The following is a 26112-nucleotide window of genomic DNA, read 5'->3' as shown; positions in this document are numbered from 1 at the left end:
GTTCCAAACCCTTAAAGCCTTCATTCATCTTCGGAACATAAATTAAGATATTTTTGGTGAAATCCGATGGCTCAGGGTGGGCTCCATTGACAGCTGTTTAATTAACACTTTGAAGGCCCAGAAAGGTAGGGAAGACATCATTAAAATAGTCCATGTGACTACAGTAGTTCAACCTTAATTTTATGAAGCGACAAGAATACTTTTTGAAAAAAACAAAATAACAACTTTATTCAACAATTTCTCTTCCGTATCAGTCTCCAACTCGCGTTCCCGAGAGCACCACGACGCGTGCGTTCTGACATATGACCAGGAAACGTGGGGCTGTTTACAAGCAGAGGAAGATAACACGCTCAACATAAAACAGTTCATAACTATGTCTGCAGATTTCGACACAGAGAATGAATTGCATTTTTTTGCACAAACTTACTTATTCGAACCAGAATATACAAAGAACGAACTAAAAGAGATGGAAGAGGCTGCAACACACAGCAACAGAGAGCAATCGAGAGCTGGTGGTGAAGATGTCATCAATACCAAGCGATGCCTGCTGAACAGGAGAGTGTGTGCTGCACCGATTGTGATATTGTCATGCCACATCTTGAAAGTTTGGATAATTCAGACGATGAGACGACACATGTATCACACGCATGCGTCGTGGTGCTCTCGTGAATGTGCGTCGGAGACCGTTACGAAAGAGAAGAAATAAAGTCGTTATTTAGTTTTTTTGCCGCACAAAAAGTATTCTCGTCGCTTCATAAAATTAAGGTTGAACCACTGTAGTCACATGGACTATTTTAACGATGTCTTTCCTACCTTTCTGGGTCTATGAAGTGTTAATGAAATAGCTGTCAATGGAGCCCCTCATTTTGAAGGCCCTATATAGTTCAGTCCCATAGATATGGGGATCTCAAAGCATCTCCATGTACAAAGTCTCAGAGAAGCAGCAGTCTGAGGCATCACTTACTTAAAGGGGACCTATTATGCAAAATTCACTTTTAGATTGTTTTTGATCATATTTATGTGTCCGCAGTATGTGTACACAAAGACCCTATTGTGGTACAAATCCGTTCACTCATCACATTAACATCACATTAACATCACATTGGAACAGGCCCTGCCCACAACTGGCAATAGAATCTGCCCTATTAGCTTAACTCCTCCCCTGAGTGAGCTGTATACAGACCGACATGTGTATCTCCTTGCCAGAGCATTTAGCAGCAGCATTCAAGTAAAGCTCCTTTAGTTATTCAATCAACAGCAGTGACTCCAGTGAGTGTGTTTTTGTTTTTCTTTTGTGGTTCATATTAACAACATACAGCAGTGGGTACTGTATATTACACTGCTGTCACTTTCATATACAGATCTAATATACACATGTGATTTCTTTCTGCAGCAGCTCATTTGCATTTAAAGATACATGCTTGAAAACTGCACGTTTTTGCTTTCACTCAAAAATGGTCAATTACAGCATGCTATAATAAATTATTTGTGGGGTATTTTGAACTGAAACTTCACAGACACATTCTGGGGACACCTGAGACTTATACTGCATCTTGTAAAATCTTTTGAAAAAGACTTTTGGAAAATGGGAAGATGATTTTTTTTTTTTAATTAAGTCTTGTAAATCCAATGTTTTAAGGAACCACTAGTCCAGTAGACCAACACTGGACTGAATCTGAAGTCCTCAAGCTAAAATAACTGGGATGTATTTTGTATTTTTATAAATGTATTTTATGTTTCGTAAATGTATTTTTATTTATATAGTTTAATTAATATGCAAGTACTTAGGCTCTTTGCATCCAAGGAAACCATTTCAGAGAATATTGAAACAGAAATACAAAACAAACAGTCCTCCATAATACATGCCTGTGGCTGGACACTGTGGTAGATAAATATTAAGCTGATCACATTCAATGAACTAGTAGTACTATTCAAAAAACCCACTTTTACATCCAGCCCTCATTAAAAACATTAAACACATCTCTGAGGTGACAGTGCAAGTAAAAAAACAAGGAGGACACAGGGTAGTCACCTCTATGAACACCCCAGTAGTCCATTACCTACACCGACCACAAAGCAGCTTGTTTTATGAAGCAGACAATCACAGGTGGATGGACAGAGCCTCGTGCCTTTACCTAAATAGCAGCCCTCGAAAGGGATCAAGAGACCTGTGTTCCATCAGTTTAATATCCCCAGCATCAGCGCCCGCCAAGCAGACACCAGCTATGGGCCAAGACAAACATATGGGATTCAGCTGAAGGGGTCCAGTTTTCTAAGACGGCACTCCAGTCTAAACCTCTTAAGGAGCCAGTCTGAATGTACTTTATTTAAAAAAGAGGTACTGCCACTTTCCAAAAAGCATAGATTCAGCCGACACACTGCTACCTTTCACCCGCCATGTTGTTTAAAGGTGTGTTTGGTTTAGAAATGTGTGTAAACCTTCGTCATCATTACCTGCCATTTTCATCCCTCGTTTAAAAGGAACTTTTAAAAAGTTACACCAGTTAATTTCTTTCGCCGGAAAAAAAAAAACCCAGAGAAAAATTTAAAAGTCATCCAACCCAGAGAGGAAAAGAGGAATCTCTGTATTTCGAGGAAGGAGAATCAAAGTAAACTGAGTGAAGCAAAATTATGTTATGTGTACTTAGGAAAATTAACATAATAATCACATTTACACTATACTTTTTGGTACTTTTTATTTTTTCCACCATCTAGCTTCAGGCCAAACGGCCATATTTACGCCTAGAGCGCAACTTACGACGTCGGAAGTAGCGTAGTACGTCATGGCGTAGTGTAAATATCAGCAGTACGTCGCATTACTCACAAAGTTGCACTTTAGACTTAAGTGGAATCCGTCTGTTCGTTTGGCCAGAAGCTTGTTATTTTACTTTTTAAAGTTTTAAATATGGATATTTTTCTTACACAAATGCATCGCTTCGCCTCAGAAGGCCTTTATTAACCCCCCGGAGCCGTGTGGAGCACTTTTATGATGGATAGATTCACTTTTATGGACTTCAAAACAGAAACAGCCATTCACTGACATTATAACATAGCACTTGCATATTGTTATCCTATTGTTAGTTTAATTGCTTTTATTGTTCTCTTGTAGCTTTGGATAAAAGTGTCTGCTAAATGAATAAATGTAAAATGTAGGCCTAAATGTTATAAAGCTTGGAAGGGCCAGGATATTTTTTAATATAACTCCAATTGTATTCGTCTGAAATAGGACTGTCGAAAAATATTGATACAGCTAACTATCTCAATATTTCTTTTCACTTAGTGTATCGATATTCCGACCTTTAGTATCGATAGCCTACTTAAAAAAAAATAATAATCATGTTTTAAACGGATTGAAAATGACGTGAACATTTCATCAAATCCCTCTGTGTGTCAAACGGCCTCTTCAGTTCATGTAGATTGCTGACTCGCTGACTACAAAGCTAACACTTCCCCGTCATATAGGCTACATTCATACGGCCAATGTCTCAGAAGCAAGTGGGAGCGAGCATGGTGGAAAATATGAGTGCCTCCAGCTTGCAAAGCAGACGTGTGGGTGCACTTTGGTTTTAAAGGAGACATATCATGCTTTTAAATTGTTCCTTTTTACATATAAATCATACATTTGTAGTCTATATAAAGCGGAACTGCAATGCTTGGGTCTGAATTCCTCATTATTATAGCTCCACAGGCCCCTTTTCTACCCATTTTATGATGTGCGTCTGAGAGCAACTCGTTTTGGTGCGGTCTCTTTAAATACAATTGAGACACTTCATACCCCGCCCACACTCGGTTCAACTCCACCCCGTTCGGCCATTTTTGTAGTTTTGATAGCAGAGATACGATTATCTAGCGGCACAGAAACTTTTTATTCACACGTTATTAACAAAATGTCAACAACGGAAGACTTGTCCAGCCAGCCTTACATGTTCGAGCCAGAGTCGGAGCAGGAGCGAGATGAAAATGAAGACGACGAACCTGTAGAACAACGTCTTCATATGGATGTATTGCAATGGTGTGTACTGTATTTACACATGAAACTTTGGTCTTCCGACCTTTTACCACCGTGTCGATTTATTTTGATTAATATGTGCGAGGGAGAGAGAGCAAGACAGCGTCTAGTTTGGAGACGGTGATGTCTTGTTTACACTTTCGCCTGGCTCTGAAGTGAGCGCGCGCGCGACCGGGTCTCTCTCTCTGCTCGTTCTTTCAGTTAAACATGCGTCCTGTAACAAGCGCGGCAGTTCATCTACATTAAACGGTGTAATGAAGCGTGTGGGTTACTACATCCAACAACCGAACATTTTAACTTATCCTCTCGTAACTTCTGCATCCTTTAGCTTGGACTACAAAATTGCAGCGAGAAATAAAAATGGCGGATTGCTCGAAGTGTTGGGCCGGAAGTCAATGTCCTTATTTGGCAGTTCCGCTGCAAATACTGTGACGTAATAGTTCAAAAAACATCATAGATAACAGAAAAATCGGAACAGGTTGAAAAATATGACCAAAACAGAATATAAAGATATCAACGAAGCACCTGAAGAGAATAATTTCATATTTTCTGTACTTCTAAACACTCCAAATATACAACAAAATGCATTTAAGGGCTAAAAAAAGTGCATTTGGCATGATATGTCCCCTTTAAAATAAGTCAGAGAGTAATGATTTAGATAAAACAAATGCCGTTTGTAAGCTTTGCCAGGTTACACTAAAATATTAAGGCGACAACCAACTTGCATTATCATTTAAGACATCAAGCAGATGAAATGGCGCCACTGCAACCTCAGCCGAAATCTGTTGATGCGAGGCAAACTACACTGGATAATAACACCAACAAGCTTCCTTCTACCTTAGCCCGCGTAAAGAAGATAATGGAGTCGGTGGTGCATTTCCTTTGTAAGGATTACAAGGTCATATAGTGTGGTTAAAAAAACCCCGTCTTAAGGCATATGATGAACACGATGCACGCGCTGTGATCCTGACTAGCAGATGAGTTTATCAAAATATCAAAAAATTGTTTAAAGCATAGTCAAGTCACCTTTATTTATATAGCACTTTTTACACAACATAGGTTTTTTAAAGCAGCTTAAAGGTCCCGTATTATGCCCCTTTTCACAAGATGTAAAATAAGTCTCTGATGTCCCTAGAGTGTGTATGTGAAGTTTCAGCTCAAAATACCCAACAGATCATTTTTTACAGCATGTTTAAATTGTAATTTTTGGGGGCACAGAAAAACGCGCCGTTTTAGTGTGTGCCCTTTAAATGCAAATAAGCTGCTGCTGGACGACCCAGGGGGCGGAGCTTCATGAGCTTGCGCTCAGTCTCTCAGGACAATTTCATCTCACGGAATGATGATAATATCAGAAACTCTCAGTAACGGTGTTCATTTCGAGTCGGACAATAATGCCTACAGAGTCAGAGTGCTGTATAGAGATGAAACAGGTATAGTTTAGTAGTTTAATTACAGTTATTATAACGTATTTGTCATCTGCTCGTATGTATCCATTATTTATTAATAGCCTACAAGTCTGCTGTCTGAATGATGATCAAACATATACTGATGAGTTTAATAAAGTTTATTGTACATCACACAAAAGATGAAGTGTCAGTTTTACTTCAGAAAATCACCATAAGAGCTGAGTAAACACAGTAAGTTATAAGAAGTGCGCAAGTAGCCTACATAAACGAATTTCGGTAGAGTTGAGGGAGCATTCCTGTGGGCGGAGGTTAGTAAAAAAAACGGTTCTGGTGACGTCATTAAAGAAGGAAGTAGAGGGATGTAGTCCAAACTGGCCGTTCGATGTAGGCGACTTCTGTTAAATAAAATATCTCGCTTGGCATTGAACTTTGAGCTTTATAATTTTACAGATATTATTTATGCTCTAACAGCAACATTACACACTAACTAAAGTTTGAAACATGGGATCACGAAGAACGGGACCTTTAAAGTGATAACAGGAAAATAATGCAACAAGTATTGTAGCTCTAGAAGAAAATAGTACTGTAGTTCAATACTCGATTAATTTAGGTTGTAAAAATCATGAATTATTAAAAAAATCATTTATCTATACATCAGCTCTGGAGAAAACAGTGATGTCATCGTCTAGTTCAGTTCTCATATAATGGTGTCAATGCAGGCAGATCAACAATATTGTTGAATATTACTGACTATTTCTTTTTATGAATGTTTACTTAATACACTTAATAAGTAAACACTTATATACTTATTAATACACTTATTTTTTTATTTACAACATAGCCTACTATTTCAGTTTTATAAATTGTGGATTTTATAATGTATAAATCTACATTTTAAGTGTTCAGTGACACAATATGCACTTACATTTCAGTGTGTTCACTGTTCAGTGACAACTGTGCAATGCAAATAGCTTTGCTAATAAATTGGAATGGAAGTTTTTATTTTTCTGCTGAGTTATCAATATAAAGTGATACACATACCAGAATACCTCAGGTGGTACACAGCAAGTTGTTTTTCAGCTCTATTATTTTTTACATTTTTGATTTTTTTTTAAAGGTATGGTGTAAGATATGGTGAAATGGGTTTTTATGGGATTCTGTGTGTAATATAGGCTCGGGGGTGTAAATTAAAAGCTGTGAAAATATGAAATCGCTCACTGCTGCCATTTCTCCACCCCCCACAAAACTAGACCGCCTCCCAGCTAAACGGGCCAGTTAGAATTTGATGTATTTTGCTACGTAGAACCCGGGTAACCAATGGGTGTTGTGTTCCAAAACTCGACCTCGCCCCGCCCCCTTTCTCGAATCCGAGAGGAAGCGGGAGTCATGTCTGGAGTTAAGTCGTCCTAGCCTAGAAATCTAGATGCACCCTAGCGGCAGCAAAATTTATTTTGCTTCCAGGGTAGTCTAGCAACTCTCCGTTGACTTTCGGAGCTGTAAAAACCTAAATTGGGTCAGGCCAATCACGTCGTGTATAGAGTAGGCGGGGCGGGCTTAACATAATGACGACAGAGTTGCGATGGTTCCCTGCTACTTGAAAACAAAGAATGGCTGCTGGCGAACAGTCTTTCGAATCGGCTTTGGCCACGACTCTGGAGGACTTGGGAGTTAAGTTTTTCTTTGAGAAAAGAGCAAAGAACGGCACTTAAGGCGAGACACGGCAGGCAAAAACATTGTTTTTTTTTTACTGGTCAATTTTGAGATTTTTGGATATTTGTCTTCAATAACATGTCTTCTTTCAGACTGTGGTGAAAAAAAGTCAGAAATACACATTTAGGTCTTTATTTTACTACACTTTGTCTGTTTGCGTCTGTAGATTTCGCGTAAATTCAACAAAAGTTGTCGTTGTAAATCCTCCCGCCGATCCGCGATCTCTGTCTGCTCTCTGTCATCACAGGCACCGCTGGAAAGCTCTCTCTTCACTGTACAATGCTGTTGGATCCAAATATGATCATTTCCTTTTTATCAGCAACCAATCGCGAAAATAAAAGGGCTGAATGCGCAATCTCATTGGCTGATGATAAATCTTTAAAGCCCGTTTTCTCAAAATGACCTTTCTCTCATACTCCAAGTCTGAAATCTCCACTTCAGTAGCACCTATATACACCAATCTTTCCAGTCTTGTACCTAGTTATATTATGAAGACATTTAAAGAGGGATTTGTAAATATATTATTCCTAGCCTGATTTCTATAACATTTTATTCCAAAAAACATGGCGAAAATCATTTTTTTAAGGCTATTGACAGTATATTATGATTTACAGGATAACAAAAGTAGATATCCATAAATGCCTCTTTAATTTTTTTTCCCATCTAATATGTGAACACAATGAAAAAAAATTGTTTTATCTGGCTTTATCCAATACTCAGATTTTGTTTTTTAAAATATATACAAATTAGCGCATATTTAATTAGATATTGCCTAATTTGCATATTTAAACATTCAATTACAGAAAACTTGTAATACATTTTTTTCTCATCTTAATGTAGGTAATCAACTGGGAAAGTTTCATGGTGATATCTGCTAGTTAAAATTTTTACCCTATTCACCTGTAGTGTCTCGCCTTAAGTCATCTTAAAAAAGGAAGATGTGTTCATAGTTTTGCCGGCCAGATTCAAAAGTTGAAGAATCTATCAACTAACGTTAGCTCCGCTGTTGGGAAAACGCTCTGGTTGGTTGAAGCGCTGTCCTATTGCGTGCAGAGTGAATTTGAAAGACAGCCGTTTATCCCGCCCCTCGGATTGAGCCGTGTCTATGGTGAGTTACATCAAGATGTTAGGTCTGGCTTGCCAGGCTAAAGTCGTCCCTGAAAACCGGCCATGAGAAATGCATCATTTTATAAAACTACAAATAAGGTTGTACTATATCGTCTACCAGCGGTCACAGGGACCTTCATGCTGCTGACACCGCTGCCTTTTCCAGGCAACAGCGGCGCACAGAGAGCCGGGGATAAGAGTAGGTGGGTGTGTGTCAGGTAACGCTATGTGCCGTGCACCTGAACATAAACACAGACACATAACCGAAAGTATGATAATAACATGAAAACACATCATTCCCTCTAGTCTAAGTGGTTTCTGTGACTTTCAAACATGAACGTGAACATTCCATCCAGCAGCGAATCCAAGCATTTGTGGGAGGGGAGAAAAAAGGCTCTCAGAAAAGTGTGGGAAAATCATCCCAACTCTTTTTTTTTTTTTTAACACTATTAAATTAGTGTTTAATAGACACATATAAACGGTACAAATATAAGTTTAAGTGTCACCATATCAGACCTTTAAGTATTGCAATATATCGCAATATGTATCGTATCACAATCTATCGCGAAATGTATCATATCGTGAGGCCCTTGCCAATACCCAGCCCTAGTCTGAAAGAAGAATGTCATATACACCTAGGATGAGTGAGTAAATCATGGGCTAATATTCATTTTTGGGTGAACTATCCCTTTAATTATGTGCATGCTGTATTTAGCCAGAAGAAGAGTATTTAACTGAAAACATCATACCACATAGCATATTATTATATGTGAATATATCACATATATACCACTCAATACCACTCATATATACCGCTCAATACCACTCATATATACCGCTCAATACACAATCAATAAAGTCTTCATATATATTCGCAATTTCAGTAGAAAAAATGCAAATCTCCTTTTCAAAAACCCAAATTTAGTACACTTTCAAAATCCCAGCCACAGCCTAATCAAAATAAAAGCTTCAAATTGCATTTGAAATTGGAAATCCGCTCCGCTTTCAATCTCACAATCCGAGTAACCGTGTGCCAATGTTTGCATGATTTTACTACATTTCTGTATCTGACAAGCCCAAAGGGACTCTGAAAAAATAAAAAGGAATAGCAGGCCATGTGATGCTACATTATGTGGCGAGCAGGACGAGGCCGAGGGCCGTGGGAGAACGGTGCGAGGCCGGTGTCGTGATTGCTAATGAGCGACACATGAAGCATAAAAGCATAAAAGGGGGAGTGACAACATTGGAGATCGAGAAAGGCCAGGCCTGGGTTTTATTTGATGTTTATGTTTTATTTGATGTGACAGCAGTCGTCCGTGAGGGGCTGCTTTCTTTTACTTTCGTTTTGTATTTGTTGTATTTTATGTCATTAAAGTCTTTAAATGTTCGCCTCCTTCTTCCCACAATAATGAACTGTGTTAGAAATTTTAAATCCATTTTGAAAATATATGATAATCAAATCAGAATCATTCATTTCTTTTTGTGCCGCTCTGAAAAACACTGAAAGCAAACATTTACCCACCACTTTGAGTGCTGGCAAGACCTGCATGGTTAAAGGCCATTTCACAGTAAGCACGATTAAACAGCGCCAATGTACGTCGCGATACAGCTATCCGAAGTTCATACAAATATGATATAAGCATAATTCTGTTTAAGAATTAATTATGACATGTTGTTTCTTTAGAGACATGACATGTCATATGTTATGACTTGCAGAGCCGGACAGTAACGGAGTACATTTACTTGAGTACAGTACTTAAGTACAATTTTAATATTGTACTCTTTACTCCACTACATTTCTATCCATAACCGTGAGTACCTGTTACTTCTTCTAAAAAAAAAAAAAAAAAAAGGAAAAAAGAAAAATCTCAGAAACCCTCAATTTGTTGTTTCCCTCTCAAACGTGATTGGATTGTGCAGGCGCCACTGATTGGGACAGCCTATCAGCAATCACCTTCAGCTTTCCGCCAAAGTCAACTCCATGGTCAGATTTAGATAAGAGACGAAACCATGGACGAAACAATGGATGAAGACGCAACAGGTCCATCCCGGGAATGTGCCAACCCGTGGCCCCACCTCGCCAGACTATTTCAATTTTAATGTTAATGATAAAAGTTAATGATAGTTTTCGCTTCAAGTGTTTGCTGTGTTTACCAATGTAAGCACTGTGGCAGTAGTAATGCAATATTTAGAAAATGTACACTTGTACTCTTGATACTCAAGTACTTTTAAAAACAAGTACTTCAGTACTTTTACTTAAGTAGACATCTGACTGTAGTACTTTTACTTGTACTTGAGTAAAATTTAGCAAGGGGTATCTGTACTTTTACTCAAGTAATGAAGGTGTGTACTCTGTCCGCCTCTGATGACTTGTAATTAATTGTAATTAAAAAAATATATAGGCCTATTATGCCTTATTGCTTAATAACAATTAACAATGTCGCAAAACATACCTAAAAAATGCAATTTCTTTCACTATAACTATATAAATATTTAGGATAAAAATAAAAGATTGTTATATGGATTAAAGTGTGATTGATTATTACATTAAGTATCGCGAGAACAGCTTTAGATCAGGCATATTACGTCATTTCACCGTCTCAGTTAAATATAGACCCTATATAGTCCGGCTATGTGAAACCCACTTTTAGCCAAAATAACACTGAATCTGGTTACATGTCATTTTTTGCTAAATAACTTGCGAGATGTATGATAGGCTATTCCATCATATAGGCACAGTCAACTGTGATTACAAGGTGTTTGGTTTCATTTCTTTGACATGATCTATATGTAGGCTGTGTGTAGCCATGATTTAGCTCGTAGTCAGACTGGCTATTTGTAGCCCACTTATAGTCAAAACTGATTAATTGTAGTTTTTTTGGCCAGGCAGCGCATGAGATGGTTGATATCCCATTATGTTCGCATTGGTAATAATATCTACAAGGTGCAAGTGTCATTTCATGACATGGTGGATCTGTAGATTTAGCTCTGAATTGGATGGGCTATGTGTAGTCTGCTTTCAGCCCACCCGGCAAAATCTAGGCAATCAGTGGTCAACGTTTAACGGCTCGGCAATAGCCCTGATTTAGACCAGCGATTAGTATAGCCAAAATAGTCTTAAAATAGTTTACATGTTTTTCGCCCACGCAGCTTCATGTTTGCTGTCACACATAACATTCATACACAATCTACGATATTATTTTAAATTATGTCTTTCATTTTAAATTAAATAAAAATGCAATTACATTTCTCAAACGCTAGATGGCAACAGCCCTACTGAGACATGACTACTGGCAACGCCAGACTTGATAATTAGTAGGCTAGAGATTACTGTTCTCGCGATCGCGCGATAAACATTTCCACCATTTTTAAACATTTTAAACGAGATGGAGCATTGCATTCACTTATCTGTCGGTCGAAGAGAACAGGTAAAAGACATTCCAACTTTTGTCTTGTAAGTATCTGTGTTTTCGTTTTGACGTGCTCATTTTTTTATCTAAATTATTTGTTGTTGTTGGAATCGTGACATTTTGGCAGGTAACAGTGTACAGTGAACTGTAACCCGTTTCCATGTGCCCTTAAACTCGAATTATCTGAATTCAAAGGGGTAAATATGAAACATGTGCAACCTATTATAATGTGTTATGAAAGCAACAAATATCTTTTACTCTTTTCTTTAGATCATTATGGTATGAAAATAGGACTTTTTAACTTGGCAAGTTTATTTGTAGGCTATAGCACATTTCAACAGCAAGGCAATATAAAAATACAATATAAGAAAAAAATACAATATAATATGTTTATAGAATATTATAAACAAAAACAAATAAAACCGAATAGTAAAAGTTACAGTGCAGTGTAAGAAATTAATATTTTTTCCAATTAATAAAAGGTAGTGGCAAACAAAACTAAGCTAAAGGTTAGCCTTAACTTTAAAAATAATTTTATTGGAGTTTGTTCCAGATATATGGTGCTTAAAAACTGAACACTGCTTCTCTATTTAGTTTTGACTCTAGGGCAGGGGTGGGCAAACTACGGCCCGCGGGCCACATACGGCCCGTTAGGCTGTTTAATCCGGCCCGTCGAGTATTTAAAAAATTGTCTTAAGATCGCATTAATTTTGCCTTTTTCTTGCAATACTTTGCGTTATATATATATATATATATTGCGTTGCATATATTTGACAATCGGAATATCAGATATTTCATGCCATAGCTAACAAATGTAAAAAAGGAAAAATGACATAAAAGCAGATCATCATTCATTCAGCGCTGTTGTGGCTGCGGTGTGTCACGTAACAAGCTAGACGCGTCACCATGGAAACCAAACAGTCAGCAACTTAAGCGCATAGACTTGTTGCACGTTAATGTTTTTTCCTTTTTTTGGAAACTCACAGAGAAAAAAATGTTTGGTAACCGCTTGCACACATGTTTAGTTTTTCCTTTGATTTGTCTGCTATTTAGTTTTGCTACTCTGGATTTGTGGATGTCTCCTCCTGACTGATTCCGTTTACCGACCTTTATCGCCCGGCTTTCGACTACGCTCCCCTGTCTGCCATGTACAGAACCCGGTTTTGTTCATTAAATGTTCTGATCTGCCTTTGCTTTTTATGTTTTATTTTATTATACTTAAAATAAATTTGTATATTCGTTTATTTCGTTTTTTTCCACAAATACTTTTGACTTTTGGAAGTGCAAATTGATTGCCATGCAGTTTTAATAAAGTTGAATTAACGTAACCTTCTGTCATTTTTACTCTTCTAAGTGTACACGTTTTGTTTCTAATTTACGGTTAGGCCCATTAAATAATAATAAGGATAAACAATATTTAAAAAGTATAGGCTATAGGGAATGTGAAGGTGACGTCACGCCGTGTTGCATTATGCGTCCGCCGCCATATTGAGAGGATCGCGCCCTATTCCGCTGTATGTGAATTCATGTGTTGGAGGCTGTGTTTAGATTTTCTGTTGAGATTTTTAGTAACGTCGATATGGTTGGTCAGTACTGCTCGATCAAGAACTGCCATAGCAGGTCACACGATCGTTCAGGGAGGAAAATGAACAACAGAATACGTTTTTTCCACAATTTGTCCGAATAACGTTTTTGGTAGTGGCATTTAGTTTCTCCCGATAGGGTCCCTTCTCTTTTTCTTTCAATTTCATTCGTTTTTCTTCAATTTTACCTCGTTGTAGCCAAACACACCCAACTATTACATGTCATAGCAACGGGCGGCGAAAAGGTAAACAGAGATCGTGCCTCCTAAGATGGCGGCCACGTCCCATAGTGCAACACTGCGTGACGTACCTTCACATTCCCTATAATTATCGAACATCTGACTAATTAAAAATTAACCTCAAAACATAACATGCTAAATGGGGGATATCTAGCATTAAAAAATTATTGTCAGAATGTCATCTCTCAGTTGTTGAATTTCGCGCAGACGTTGCCACAAAGTAAATGTGTTTGCTCAGCCCGATCTCATGAAAGTGCGAATACCACGAATTGTATTTGTAGATCTTATGAAACGCAGTTTTCGCGTGCATATGATACGCACTTAAAGGGATAGTTCGCCCAAAAATGAAAATTCGGTCATCATATACTCACCCTCAAGTTGTTTCAAACCTGTATGAATTTCTTTTTTCTGCTGAACACAAAAGAAGATATTTTGAAAAATGTCAGTAACCAAACAGTTGATGGACCCCACTGACTTCCATAGTATTTATTTACACATTTACTTTTTTTTTCCTACTATGGAAGTCAATGGGGTCCATCAACTGTTTGGTTTAACCAAGGGGTTTACAGTGCGCAGCATATGCACGCAAAAAAAAATATATTTTTGGCGTATAAATGGCACGAGAAATACAATTTGTGGTATAGATACGCACTTTCATGAGATCGTGTTTCATAATCTGCTACTGGACCGGCCCTCTGTCAAATTTTAAAACCCAGTGTGGCCCTTGAGCCAAAAAGTTTGCCCACCCCTGCTCTAGGGAGTCTGGGACAGAAAGCAGACAAGCAGAAGATCAGAAATGTACTTTGGTCCTAAACCATTCAGTGCTTAAACCAACATGAGTATTCTGAAATGAATTCTTTTACAGACAAGAAGCCGGCGTAAAGACCTCAGAACTGGAGAGATGTGATCCACTTTCTTGGTTTTAAAGACACTGTTTCTTGCAAATTATCCAGCATACAGTCAACTAAGCAAGCACAACAATAAATATACAGAACATAACACTTAAATTTACAGGCAGCACATTACTCACATAAAGGAATAAAAGCAGCTTTCCCAATTGCCTATCTCGTTGTTCTAATGCAACATGATAGCTAAAAACATGTGACGTGTTTAAGTATACTTACACGTACATTAGACATAAATGGGTTAGTGATAAATGCCTTAAAATTTAGGAAAAAAACTAAAATGAAATAAAAATAAAAGTTATTTTTACCATCATGTTAATTAGAAATCTACTATATATTTTAATTTCAAATCATATGATGTTAGTAGTCAAACATGTCTTATGCGGTAACAGTGATGCACATTAAATTATGTAATTTTTTTATTATCATATTCAACAGTTATCTCAACTACTTAAGAGAATGGCATCGACTGAGAGGCCAAGTTTTCTGGGCAGAAAACCAATTAATCATTTATTCACTGTTGAGTGTTAAGAGAATAAATAACCCAAACTTTACAGTTATGTAAGTTATACCTAGCTATACTTGTTGTTTAAAATATTTTATTTTGTCATTCCTTATATTTTCATTATCTTAAGTTAATTTCCAATATTTTTTATTATAATCTTTATATATTTTTTATTGTATTTATCATATTTTATTTTCATAATTGTAATTGTATAATTAATAAGTGTCATAATTGTATATTTTTTCATTTGTTATTATCATAAGTTGTTAATTTTTATATTGTTCTTAATAAAAGGTTTATATATTTTTTTTTTTTAATATGTTATATTTGAGTAAACAGAATCCTTAAGTTGTATTTTGTTGTCTATTATATGTAGTAATTCATTTGTTGTCTATTTGATGACTAGTCTATAAAATTTTCACTGACAGCCCAAAATTAGCCTTGTTTTAGCCTAGACATCAGGGCTGTGTTTGGACGGCTATTAGACGTCTTTTAAACGCAAAATTGCTTGCTGGGGGGGACTCATCACTTCGCTGGGACTCAACCACACCGGAAGAGAGAAGATAATGGATGTTGAGTGTTATCATTTGTGTCTGAGAGAACAGATTTATTTTTACGTTCTTCGTGTTATCATCATGGTTATCAGAATGTTATTATCATTTTCTAGCATTTATGCGATCTGAAGAGCTTGAAACAGCGTACAGGGCGCTGTTTTCTGCCGTGCGTGTCTGTTATGAGTCAGGGAGCCCATTCGCTTGAGCTGTCAATCATATTATGTGATCATAACTCCTGCCCTTCCGAATGACGATGTTGTGTTAATTTCCTCGTTCTGAGTTCCACACGGTTACGCACATAAACAATTGAAAGAAATATTTCATACAGATGAAACATGAAGCCAAATAAATGTAAGATTACGACGTTAATGTTCTGTATGTGTTTTTCATGCAGCTCGGGGTATTTTTATTACAATAAAGAATGAGAAATGCTTACATGAGAAATACTAAGCAGGTGTAGCGTCTAGTTTATTATAAAACAGTACAAATAATGCACGTCTACTCACAGTCGGAAGTTATTACATGCACTCGATGATGGTTTCTGTGTAAGTACCAAACTTGATTTGTCTTAAATAACTATTGTATATTGTGCACCAGACAAGGTTAAATCCAAATGGGAAAATCTATGAGATACATTCATGAAGAAAAATGTATTCTCGGTCAGCGCCACCTATTGCCACCAGGCGTGAATTAGTTGAAGGCAATCAATAGTTTTCCGTTCAGTGTGAAAGCAATTCATCTGCAATTTGCTTAGCTTTATCGCGTCGCGCTCATTGTGAAAGGGCCTTAACTCCAAATAAAACCCAAGCGCTGTTAGTGAACAGGACCCAATGTTCAGAGCAATGACAACAGAAAATGTGGTTTTAAACAAGTCATGAGTAAAAATGTATAAAAAAAAATGAATATACCAATAAAAGCAGCCAAACACACAGGGCTAGAGTTGCTAGTCTCTGACCTCTCCTGAATCAGACCTAAAGAAACAAGTTGCCTCTGCATATCCTCCAACACCTCCTCTCTTCAACCTCAAACCATATACCAAAACAGCTCAGGGGTCAAGCCTCTGCAACAGGCAAGTCCTCGGCTGAATCAACAAAGTACATCAATAACTATTAGTGAATACAACTCTTGTGCACGGGTTCACTTCTCAGGGGGAAGGAACTGGCTCGGTTTCTTTCTCAATCAAAGGCAACCTTTTTTTCTGGATATGCTAAATCCCCAGCCGTTCTTCGCAAATGCTTAAATCATCTTGAAGATGGACTAAGGGCCTCTCTTTCTGAAAGAGGACAAGAGGCTTATTAAATGTAAATTGGGCATTTGAGTCTAATCCAAATATTGAAGCATCTGTTTTCTCCAGCCTCTCTTTGTCGCTTTAGATAATGCTCTGCGTAATGGAAGTCTTGCCAGTAAAAACAAAACTTTATGAAATATTTTGGGACTACTGCCAGTTAATTTGCACCCTAAAAACATTATTTTGGTGCATTTTATAGTGCACTGAGGAACATAGAAGGGGGCTTTAGTTTCTTTTACATGGCTAAATTTCTTTAGCTGTAAAAACACTAGGAGAACTGAGGTAACCGTTAAAATCAGGACAGCCTGTTATGATCCAAATGTTACCTGATTTCAAGCTGAGATGCTAAAGTTGAAGTCACTGAGTTCAGCCAATATTTGGTGAAGAATGTTTGTGTTCCCAGAAGGATGGTTTCTGAGTTTAAACTGGTGTTGGACTGAATAAAAGCCTCACCTAAGTTTGCAAAGTTTAAACAGAGTTAAGGAGTAAAACTCAAGCTAATGCTGCTCTTTCCAATGGAAAGCAATAACTTCTGATAGGTATGATAGTACAGAAAGCTTGCTTTACTCTCTTTCCTTCAAGCACTCTCTCAATAATATAGCTGTCCATTCGCCCAACAATGAAAATCCAGTCATACTTTACCCATCCTTATGTTATTCCAAACATGTATGACTTTCTTTCTTCTGTGGAACTCAAAAGGATTTATTTTGAAGATTGTTTTTATGCTCTTTCCCAAGCTATTTCACACACACACGGATTGAAGCTTTCAAGCTTCAAAAATGCTATAGAAGGGTCAATATTCCAGGGATAATATGAATTAATTATTCACATAATATCTTGACATCCAACCTAGTTCTCAAGAAATTTCAAAAGAAAGGTAGAGATGTCCAATTCATGAACAAAACATGATTCTGAATGATTCATTCATAAATCTAACTGATAAATCCAGTTCTCAAATTCAAGTCTTGAGTGGTTAACAGCGCTGTGGAGGTGAAGGTTATCAGTGAATGACATAAATGTTGGTCCCGTCTTTCTCACACAAAGCTTGTATGGTTTCATAAAACGAGTCATATACGCAGTGCACTGTTATGTTAGGTCCTTCTTTTTTGAAGCTGAAAAGCTTTATTTTTCTATTAATTTTAATGCCACGGAATGGGGGGTCAGTACAGTCTTCAGAATCTCTACTTTTATGCTTCATGGAAGAAATAAGGTAAAAGAGGTTTGAAACAACCTCTTTAAGAGTAAATGATGACACCATTTATTTAACTAGTAACTGTTCTATTCATTTTCTATCAGCAAGGCTATCTGTTCTAGTATCTATGTAAATGGGTTACAGAATTCAATGCACATGCATCTACATCTTTAACAATTCTTGACTCACTTTTGCAGCAGCCATGAGGGCAGATTCAGAGACAATTTTGTTATAAGTTTTAAAAAGCATTATGTTTTGGTTGAAACATTTTGTTCTTCAATTCCATATTTTATTTTCATGCTCAATGAATTTGTCATTTTTCAGTTTGTCTCCCAGATGGTGAGAGTCTGGGGCATTAAGAAAAAGGCACAGTGAGTGATCCAATGAGTAAAGGGTGGGACACACACTGGTGTGCCAGAGATGTCAGAAAGCAGAGATGTGTTTGCTCTTAAAACAGCTTACACCCACTTGTGACAGTTCAGGTCTCATACACTGCTTGGTCACTGGCACTTCTGTTTGATGTAGGTCGTGCAGCCACTGTGTCTGAACTTGATAAAATAAAATAAACAGCACAGTTTTCCTCTCTGAACTGCAACTCCAACATAGGCCTACATCTTAACCAGGCTGTGATAACAGCAGTGTTTCCAGCTCCCTCCACCATCACTAAATATACAGAGTCACATCAAAATAAATAATTTTCATATATGATTATGAATCGTTCACTGAATCCATCAGAGCAGTTACTGAATCAACATATGTATAACTAATGGCTCTTATGAGTGATTCTTTTGAGGAATAAATCAAAAATGCGGTTGCCCATTTGATGAATCCTTCACTAAATTAACATACACTACTGTTCAAAACTTTGAAGTCTGTGAGATTTTTTTATGTTTTGGAAACAAGTATCTTATTACTTATCAAGTCGGCCTTTATTTGATAAAAAAATACAGTAAATGGGTCATTTTTAAATTAATTGTTTTTATTTATTATATTTAAAAAATGTAATGTATTCCTGTGATGGCAAACCTGAATTTTCAGCATTATGACACTTCAGTGTCACATGATCATTCAGAAATCATTCTAATATGCTGAATTATGTTGAAAGCAGTTGTGCTGCTGAATATTTTTGTGGAAACCATGATAACTTTTTTAGAGTTTATTTATTTGAATTATAAATCTTTGTAACAATGTAAAAGTCTTAACTCTTTTCATCACAAGTGTAGATCAATTTAATGCATCGTTGATGAATATTTATTCAATACTGAAAAGTACTGATTCTTAAAATTATGGGTGTCATCATATGCATTTATGCTGTTATAGCTTCTTGTTGTACAGTAGAGTACTACAAATTATTGTTTGTCAGCTTACTAGGTCTTGGAACAGTGAACTGAACTCAGAGGAATTCAAGGCATGATGGGGGAAAAAAAACAGAGAAGTTCAAAGTCATCTCAGCACTAAAGTGGATCTGCAAAAGACTGAACATGTTAGATTGTTACTGGCAGTGTGGGCAGAAGAACACAGACTCCACTGACCATTAATGTCATTATTCTCCTGACAAAGGTGCACTGGGGGTGAAGTTCTGGCTCAGAGCCAGCCTCCCGTGTGAAGCTCAGCCAGGAGTTCAGTAACACAGCCAGCTCTGATCATCAATGAGTGAGGAGCCTCATTCAGCACCCTGGCCACAGAATATAGCAGTATGCATTAAAGAGGCCAAGCTATGAGTGACACAGAGCTGTAGATTAGCAAAGGATAATTCCCATTGCTTTGGGACTGCTGACCCTTTTTGGTCCCTAGTGGAAAGGGTATGGCCAATGGCTGGGATCTTTGATATTTCTACCAAAGTATTTCTGCTGACATTCCCGAGACCTTGTTGAGTTGCTAAGCAGAAACAGAACTGTTCACTTTTCTCCACTTTCAGAGGAATGTTCACAAGCCTGAAACATGCCTGTGTCATGTAAGTGAGCCTCCCACTCCTCCTCCTCCTCCTCTCTCAGCTAAAATCATCCCTCCATCCCCCACAACCTCTCAGCTCAGAGAGGAAATAACTGCTTCACGGGCTGCATGTGAAGACTTCAAGATCCACGGTGGCTGTAATTAAGAACAGTAAAACATATCTTGGTGTCAACTCTGAGTGCCACTTTACATCAAAGACTGTCCACGTAAGCATTTGATCCATTACTTAAGGAAATGGCAGAGTTTAGGTGGAAAATGCAAAGCTACAAAAACCTCAGTGGATATTGAAGAAATGCACAGTCAAGGTTTCAAAGGTCACACAATAGCACTGAATCTGATGTCATTTTAAGACAATTTAAACATTCAGAGCTGAAGGAAAATGTCTAAGTCAGTTCAAATGGAATGGTTCAGCTTACAGTCTCACAGTATGTACAATCAAACTCAGGAGTTACATTGCAGTTCTAATGAGTCTGATGAATCCTTCACTGAATAAGTCAGAGCAGATACTGAATCTGACTCACTATAATGTCTAGTGAGGGAAATAAATTATATTTAGGGGCCTTTGTGGGCTGCAATCAAAACATACAGCATGTAGTGTAGACCAATTCATGACCAAATTAAACTTTTTAAGCAGTTATTTTAATGAACATTCAAAAAGAATTGCAAACTCATGAATAACCAGTTTAAATTAGTCTGACAAATTTACTGAGTGAACTCAATGAATTCATCAGGGGGCTTGCTTAATTACCATAGAACAATGTATTGTTAAAGAAATCAATCAGCTACTCAAGAATGTTTCCCGAAACCGTATTGTCATAAATTTGCTGTTCAACCATGTTGGTTGATGTCACGCAGGTGGTGGTGTAATAACTTATTTTAATGAATCTGTTGATGTTTTGCTATAAATTACGGGCACGGCATCTGAGGACTAATTCAAATTTTCTTAGTTATTTTGCTTTATTTCCAGTTTCAAAGATAGGCTCGTTCTTACATACTAGAGCACGTACGCACACATGCACACTCAAAAATGGTGTTTTATATCTCTTGATAAACTAAAAGACGTAAATGAAATTTGTATATATTCTAAATAAAAGATATAGATTGTACTGAATGTCAGCTTGCTTATTTTGTTCAAGATAAGAATTTATTAAGTCCACATGTCAAGCAAACAAGAAACTATGCTTCTAACCACAGGTCGAGAGCTGTCGTTCAGACCATACAACTTTGCGACGCTGCTTGGAATGTTTTCGGGAAACAGACTCGTTGAACTATGCTGATAATGATGGAATTGCGAACATAGTTGGCAAGCAATGCTTTTGGCAAATGCATCCCAAAGCAGTTAGTAAATCAATATCTGAATCAAAATAATGACTGGTAAGAAAACACAACTTTCAATTGAGGTGTTCTAGCAGGCTACAAAAATAACAAATATACAGCACATAGTGAGAGTAATCTGATGATCTTATGAGTAATTGATTTAAGTTTATTTGTTTTACTGAGGAGGTCAGAGCAAAGAGATCGAGTGTTACTGCTTGTTTCCAAAAAAAACATATTTTCCCACTGAGTGTCTCATCAACATAGCCATCACTCCTTTGCCCATGCTTATCTGCGCAAACTCTTTGGAAGTCTATGCGAAATTGATTTTTCCAATTTGACCTCTCAATTTATTGTTGAAGAGTAAAGCTTTCCTCTGATGTTAGACAGGCCCTGGGGAGAGCAGCTTCATCCTATTTGTCAGCTTCCTGGGGTGACTCACAGTTCACTCAACTCCACTATCACTCAGGACACTAGCCTCAAGCTCACAGTCTTTTGTGAGGAAGTGGAAAGACCAATAGACACACAGTACAATGCACAATTTCCTTGAATGATCTGATTTGTAAACTGGCAGGTGAGTGGATTTGTACCATCCTCACCACAGCATATTCTGAAAGGGAAATTAATAACTTTTCATTTGCGCTATAAGCAAGATTTTCAATGAATTACTTAAATGTCAGACCATTTCTCACACAAAGCTATTGGATGGCTTTAGAGGGCTTGTAATTTAACAAATGGCTCTTATGGACTGCTTATATATCTTTTCGCAGTCTAATGTAAAGTTAGTTTTTTTATTTAGAAAAGTTTATTAATGTAACATTTTATTATTGGCCATTTGTTGATTACCAGCCATAAAATTAAAAACATCACTGACTTGATTATATTGACTATGAAATGTAATATTGCTCTATTGCTAGTTTTGAGAGCCATGAAAGTTAGTAGACAAAGGAGTGAGCTGTCCCTTTATAGCATAGAAATAAAGAAATAAAGAGAATGCCAAATATAATGCAAACTTCAAATATTCTGTGGGTGGGGGGTGGAAAGGAATGATTCACCACTCAATGCCAGTGAGGATTTCCATAAAAGTTTAGAAACCAAACTGCACTGGCATTATGTAGTAGGAAAATAGGCCAAAATAGATTGTAAGCCATTATATTAACTACACAAATCTAATGCTTTGCAGTTTCTGTTATATTTTGTCATTTGTGCCAGGCCCTGTGCCAAGTTCATTTCAAAAGTAATAGGAAAGGAAACAACACTCACCAGTCCATCACAGTTGTTAATAGCGGCAGAAGCTCCAGGCACATCCGTGATGTCCCCTATAAAAGTGCAGTCTGTTTTCAGCAACTCCCTTCTAAGTATTCTCTCTGAGTGGGTTCCATTCTCAGTTGCATTCCCAGCTATTTCGATCTCATCATGCCATTCCACCATAGATCCTGGAGCCACTAATCTTTGGTTGGGATGTAGTCGGAGGTGGAATTCCTTGCCAAAGACAGTTATGTTAAAGAACAGTCTGTCTACCGCTTGCGTCGACCCTTCCAAAAGCTCACGCTTCACACGCTGCTTGTGATTGGCTGAGAGAAGATGCGAGAGGTAGTGTCCCTCTGCATCGGTACTGATGGGAGTAATGAGGCCATACTCTTTCAGACGGATCTTCAACAAGTCTGATAAAACATAAGACAAACATATGATGAAAAAAATATGATTTTCTACATCAGTAATTAAAATCAAAGCGGTTGAAAAAGTGCACTAAACTCATCACTGCAGGTTGTGACGTTGACTCTACTTTGAGTTTACTTAAATGTAAAGGATCAAGTGTGAGTTTTTACGGTGTACAATTAACTTCTTAAAGTTATCCCACTGTTCATTAAAAAAGAGAAACAAAATAAATTATTGTAAGTCTAGCTGACTAAACAATGTATTATCCTGTGCAATTTGCTTGTCATTCCCAACTTTAATTAACAGACTATTAGTGTTAAAGTCTGTTAAAAGTTCTCTAGAGATTGGCTTGCATCATCTCTTAGGGTGCCGCTTAGGGTTTTTCCTGTACTGACTGTTTAACAATTCTGATCAATTTTCTGATTAAAATATTTGTCATTAAACATTGAGAGGAGAAGATGCAAGTGATAACAGTTAAACACCACATGACTTGGCACAGTGTGACTCTTACTTTGCAGCTGTCTACATAAATTATTAAAGAAGCATCAAAAGTTATAAAATTACTTTTTAACCCTGAAAAACTATCTGAGAAACAAAACAAGCACAATATTAGCGGAAAAAGTTTGAGGACCACAAGGCCGTATACTTTACCTTTTTTATCTATAATTTCACCAGCCTGCAAGAAAAAGAAAACAAACAGATAAAGAGATGATGCATAAAACATGCAGCCAAGACATTTATAAAACAGCTGAGAAAGTACCATTTGTAGAACAAGAGAAACCATAATGGATGTAAAACTGTCATGAGTATATCCAAATCTGACATTTAACTTTCAATTCCGTTTGTGGCAAGCCATTTTTACATGTATTCCTTTGAACTAATAGGTATCTATTTTTATGTTACTACTTAATTTCAATTTCTAGGATGAAACCCAATAGTGACCAGAAACAAAGGAATAAGCAACTCTTCCATTGTTATTGTTACTGTGGTTCAGATATAAACCAACAAGTGCTCCAACTGTACCTATCTATTTTTACTATTATCTATTCATTAGGTGAGCTACTAGTACTTTTTGTTACTACTATAACATCCAGATTGTTGCTAGTATCTATTTCAGATTTTCTGATACTTATCAGATACTCTTACCTATTTATCTGACATTAGTATCCCATTCCAGCTGTTATTAGTAACATTTCTTGTGTAATTTATAGTTTCATAAAATTAAAAATTAAGTTTTAGTAAAATTAATATATATATATATATATATATATATATATATATATATATATATATATGCCGGTATATACATACTAGACACCCGGAATAGTAAGGATAATTTGTCACTCTCAGAGGAATAATTTGTCACTATCAATTAATTACAAGTAGCTACTAGTATTTAATCAATAAATTAATTCTGTGCTTGTTCGTTTAAAGGAAGAAATATGAATACAGCTTGCCATATTTCACGTGTTTTCTGCCATGCCAACTTTTCGGACAGTTTGGCTATTGGTTTGACAGCTGGGAACACTCTCCTATAATGCTCAAGTTTCTCTCTAGTATTTGGTTGATACGTTTTCTCTAAGTTCTCTGCATATTACGAACAGACAGAATAAACACAATACTGGTGTAGATATTCTTAAAACCAGCTTAAATTTCAGTCAGATTTATTTGGATTCTAATCGTGTTCCAAGCGGGAGGGCGACTGTTAAACCTCCAACATGCCCCGCGAGCTTTCACTTACAGATCACTTTCATACAACTTTACATGCAGAAACAGAAAATCATTAACACTTACCAGAAGAGCTGAAGTCAGACCTACTACAACTCCTACCATTAGTAACCTAAGTGACAGGACAACCATCACGAGTCGGGTTTTCTCAACTGAAAGACGAGAAACAGAAACTATAATCCAAATTTGGATGTTTCACTACGCGCCTGTCTTCTCTAAAAGTGTTGCGCACTAATCCTTAAACAAGACACATTTAAAGACTGGTTAAAAGTAAACAAAGAGTCATTAAGAAAGTTAAAAGTTGTAGAACTTGGGTCAATGCCTCAGTTTGTTAAACTTATAGGAAAGACATCCCTCTGAAGAACTGAGGTGGTTAAGTTAAGTTGAGCTGGCTGGACAGAGCCTTGTCTGAGTTCTAACCTGGCACTTCGCGCTGACTAATAAACTGCAGACCAGCCCTACAGTGACGTCATTTTCGACCCTTTCCCAGGAAAGCACATGGTGGGTGGGTGGGGGTTGAGGGGGACGGGGGTGGGGGTTGGGGTTGGAGGGGGACGGGGGTGGGGGTTGGGGTTGGGGGGGGGGGGGGGGGGGGGTTATGCTAAGAAATATGCTAAGAAAACACATGGCGATGCTTTTGTCAAAGCTAGCTAGTGTGAATATAGTAGTGAAGCTATTGAAGTCAGAAGAGGTCTGAGATCCTACAGGGGTAAAACTAAGCTGCTCATGTTATGTTTACTGGTAACATAATATAATAATATTGAATAGCATAAAATGTCACTAGTTTTGATTTCAATATGTTTGAAGTTAAAATCTGTTATTTGTATAGTTATTTTCAAGTGAGTTGATAGACTTTTATTAAACAAATGCAATAACATTTTGCAGTGCTTTAAAATTATTTGTTTTGTATTCAACAAAGCAGAGAATACATTCATCTCCCATCTCAATCAACATGTTGTTTAATGGCCTTCTACAAGGTCTCTATTCTAGACAAAAAAATATTGGGTAATACAACTAATTTCTGCTGTGCTCTCATTTCTTTGTGAGGGATGTGTCAATACCTCTGAGAAGAAAAAAAGAAAAGAAAAAGAAAAAACTGCCATATGGGTTCCATTCCCTAACATGACAGAACCTCTCATCTTTTCTTATCACTTTTCTCGACCTCTTTGTTGTCTGAATCTGTAACACAATTTTGTTTAGCACTTTTCTTTTTTCTTTTTTTTACATCTTAGCCAAAACACTGGGCTACCAGCAATTTTGTTCCTCATATCCATGCAAAGACCACCTGCAGTTCTTACCTTCGTTTCTTCTCTTCCACACTATTCCAGGTCTTTCTGATGCCTTCTAGGCCATGTGTCAGTTCAAATGCATTACAGGTGAGTTTTAAGCAGAGGTAATCTGATCACCTCACATCTGTAGACCTTATGTTTCCCTCATCCCAATTTAGGCATGCTTTCCACTGTCTGAGTACGTTCCCAGACCATATCACTCAATAATAGCCCATGTTCAGTGTCGACTGTCTACAAAAAAGCAGTTTCCATCTGGTGACA

The 26112-nt window shown here is 37.2% G+C and overlaps 1 protein-coding gene across 2 annotated transcripts in view; it reads right to left on the bottom strand.

Annotated features, from left to right (window-relative positions):
* adamts3 (ADAM metallopeptidase with thrombospondin type 1 motif, 3) overlaps positions 1-25008 on the bottom strand; it is a 164201-nt gene extending 139193 nt beyond the window's left edge. The window contains exons 1-3 of one of the 2 annotated variants that reach the window (XM_084114139.1): positions 24629-25008; positions 23486-23510; positions 22439-22839 (exon numbers count right to left, since the gene is read on the bottom strand). In XM_084114139.1, coding sequence (XP_083970265.1) covers positions 22439-22839; positions 23486-23510; positions 24629-24694 — 492 coding nt within the window. In that variant the 5' untranslated portion in view covers positions 24695-25008. The remainder of the gene's footprint in view (positions 1-22438; positions 22840-23485; positions 23511-24628) is intronic. The other variant, XM_084114140.1, reaches the window with a different exon arrangement.
* Positions 25009-26112: the final 1104 nt, after the last annotated feature.

The sequence above is a fragment of the Abramis brama genome, assembly GCF_963993115.1.
Source record: "Abramis brama genome assembly, chromosome: 5".
Classification (NCBI taxonomy): domain Eukaryota; kingdom Metazoa; phylum Chordata; class Actinopteri; order Cypriniformes; family Leuciscidae; genus Abramis; species Abramis brama.
The sequence above is the reverse complement of the archived record's forward strand: the minus strand, read 5'-3'. Positions and strand labels throughout refer to the sequence as shown.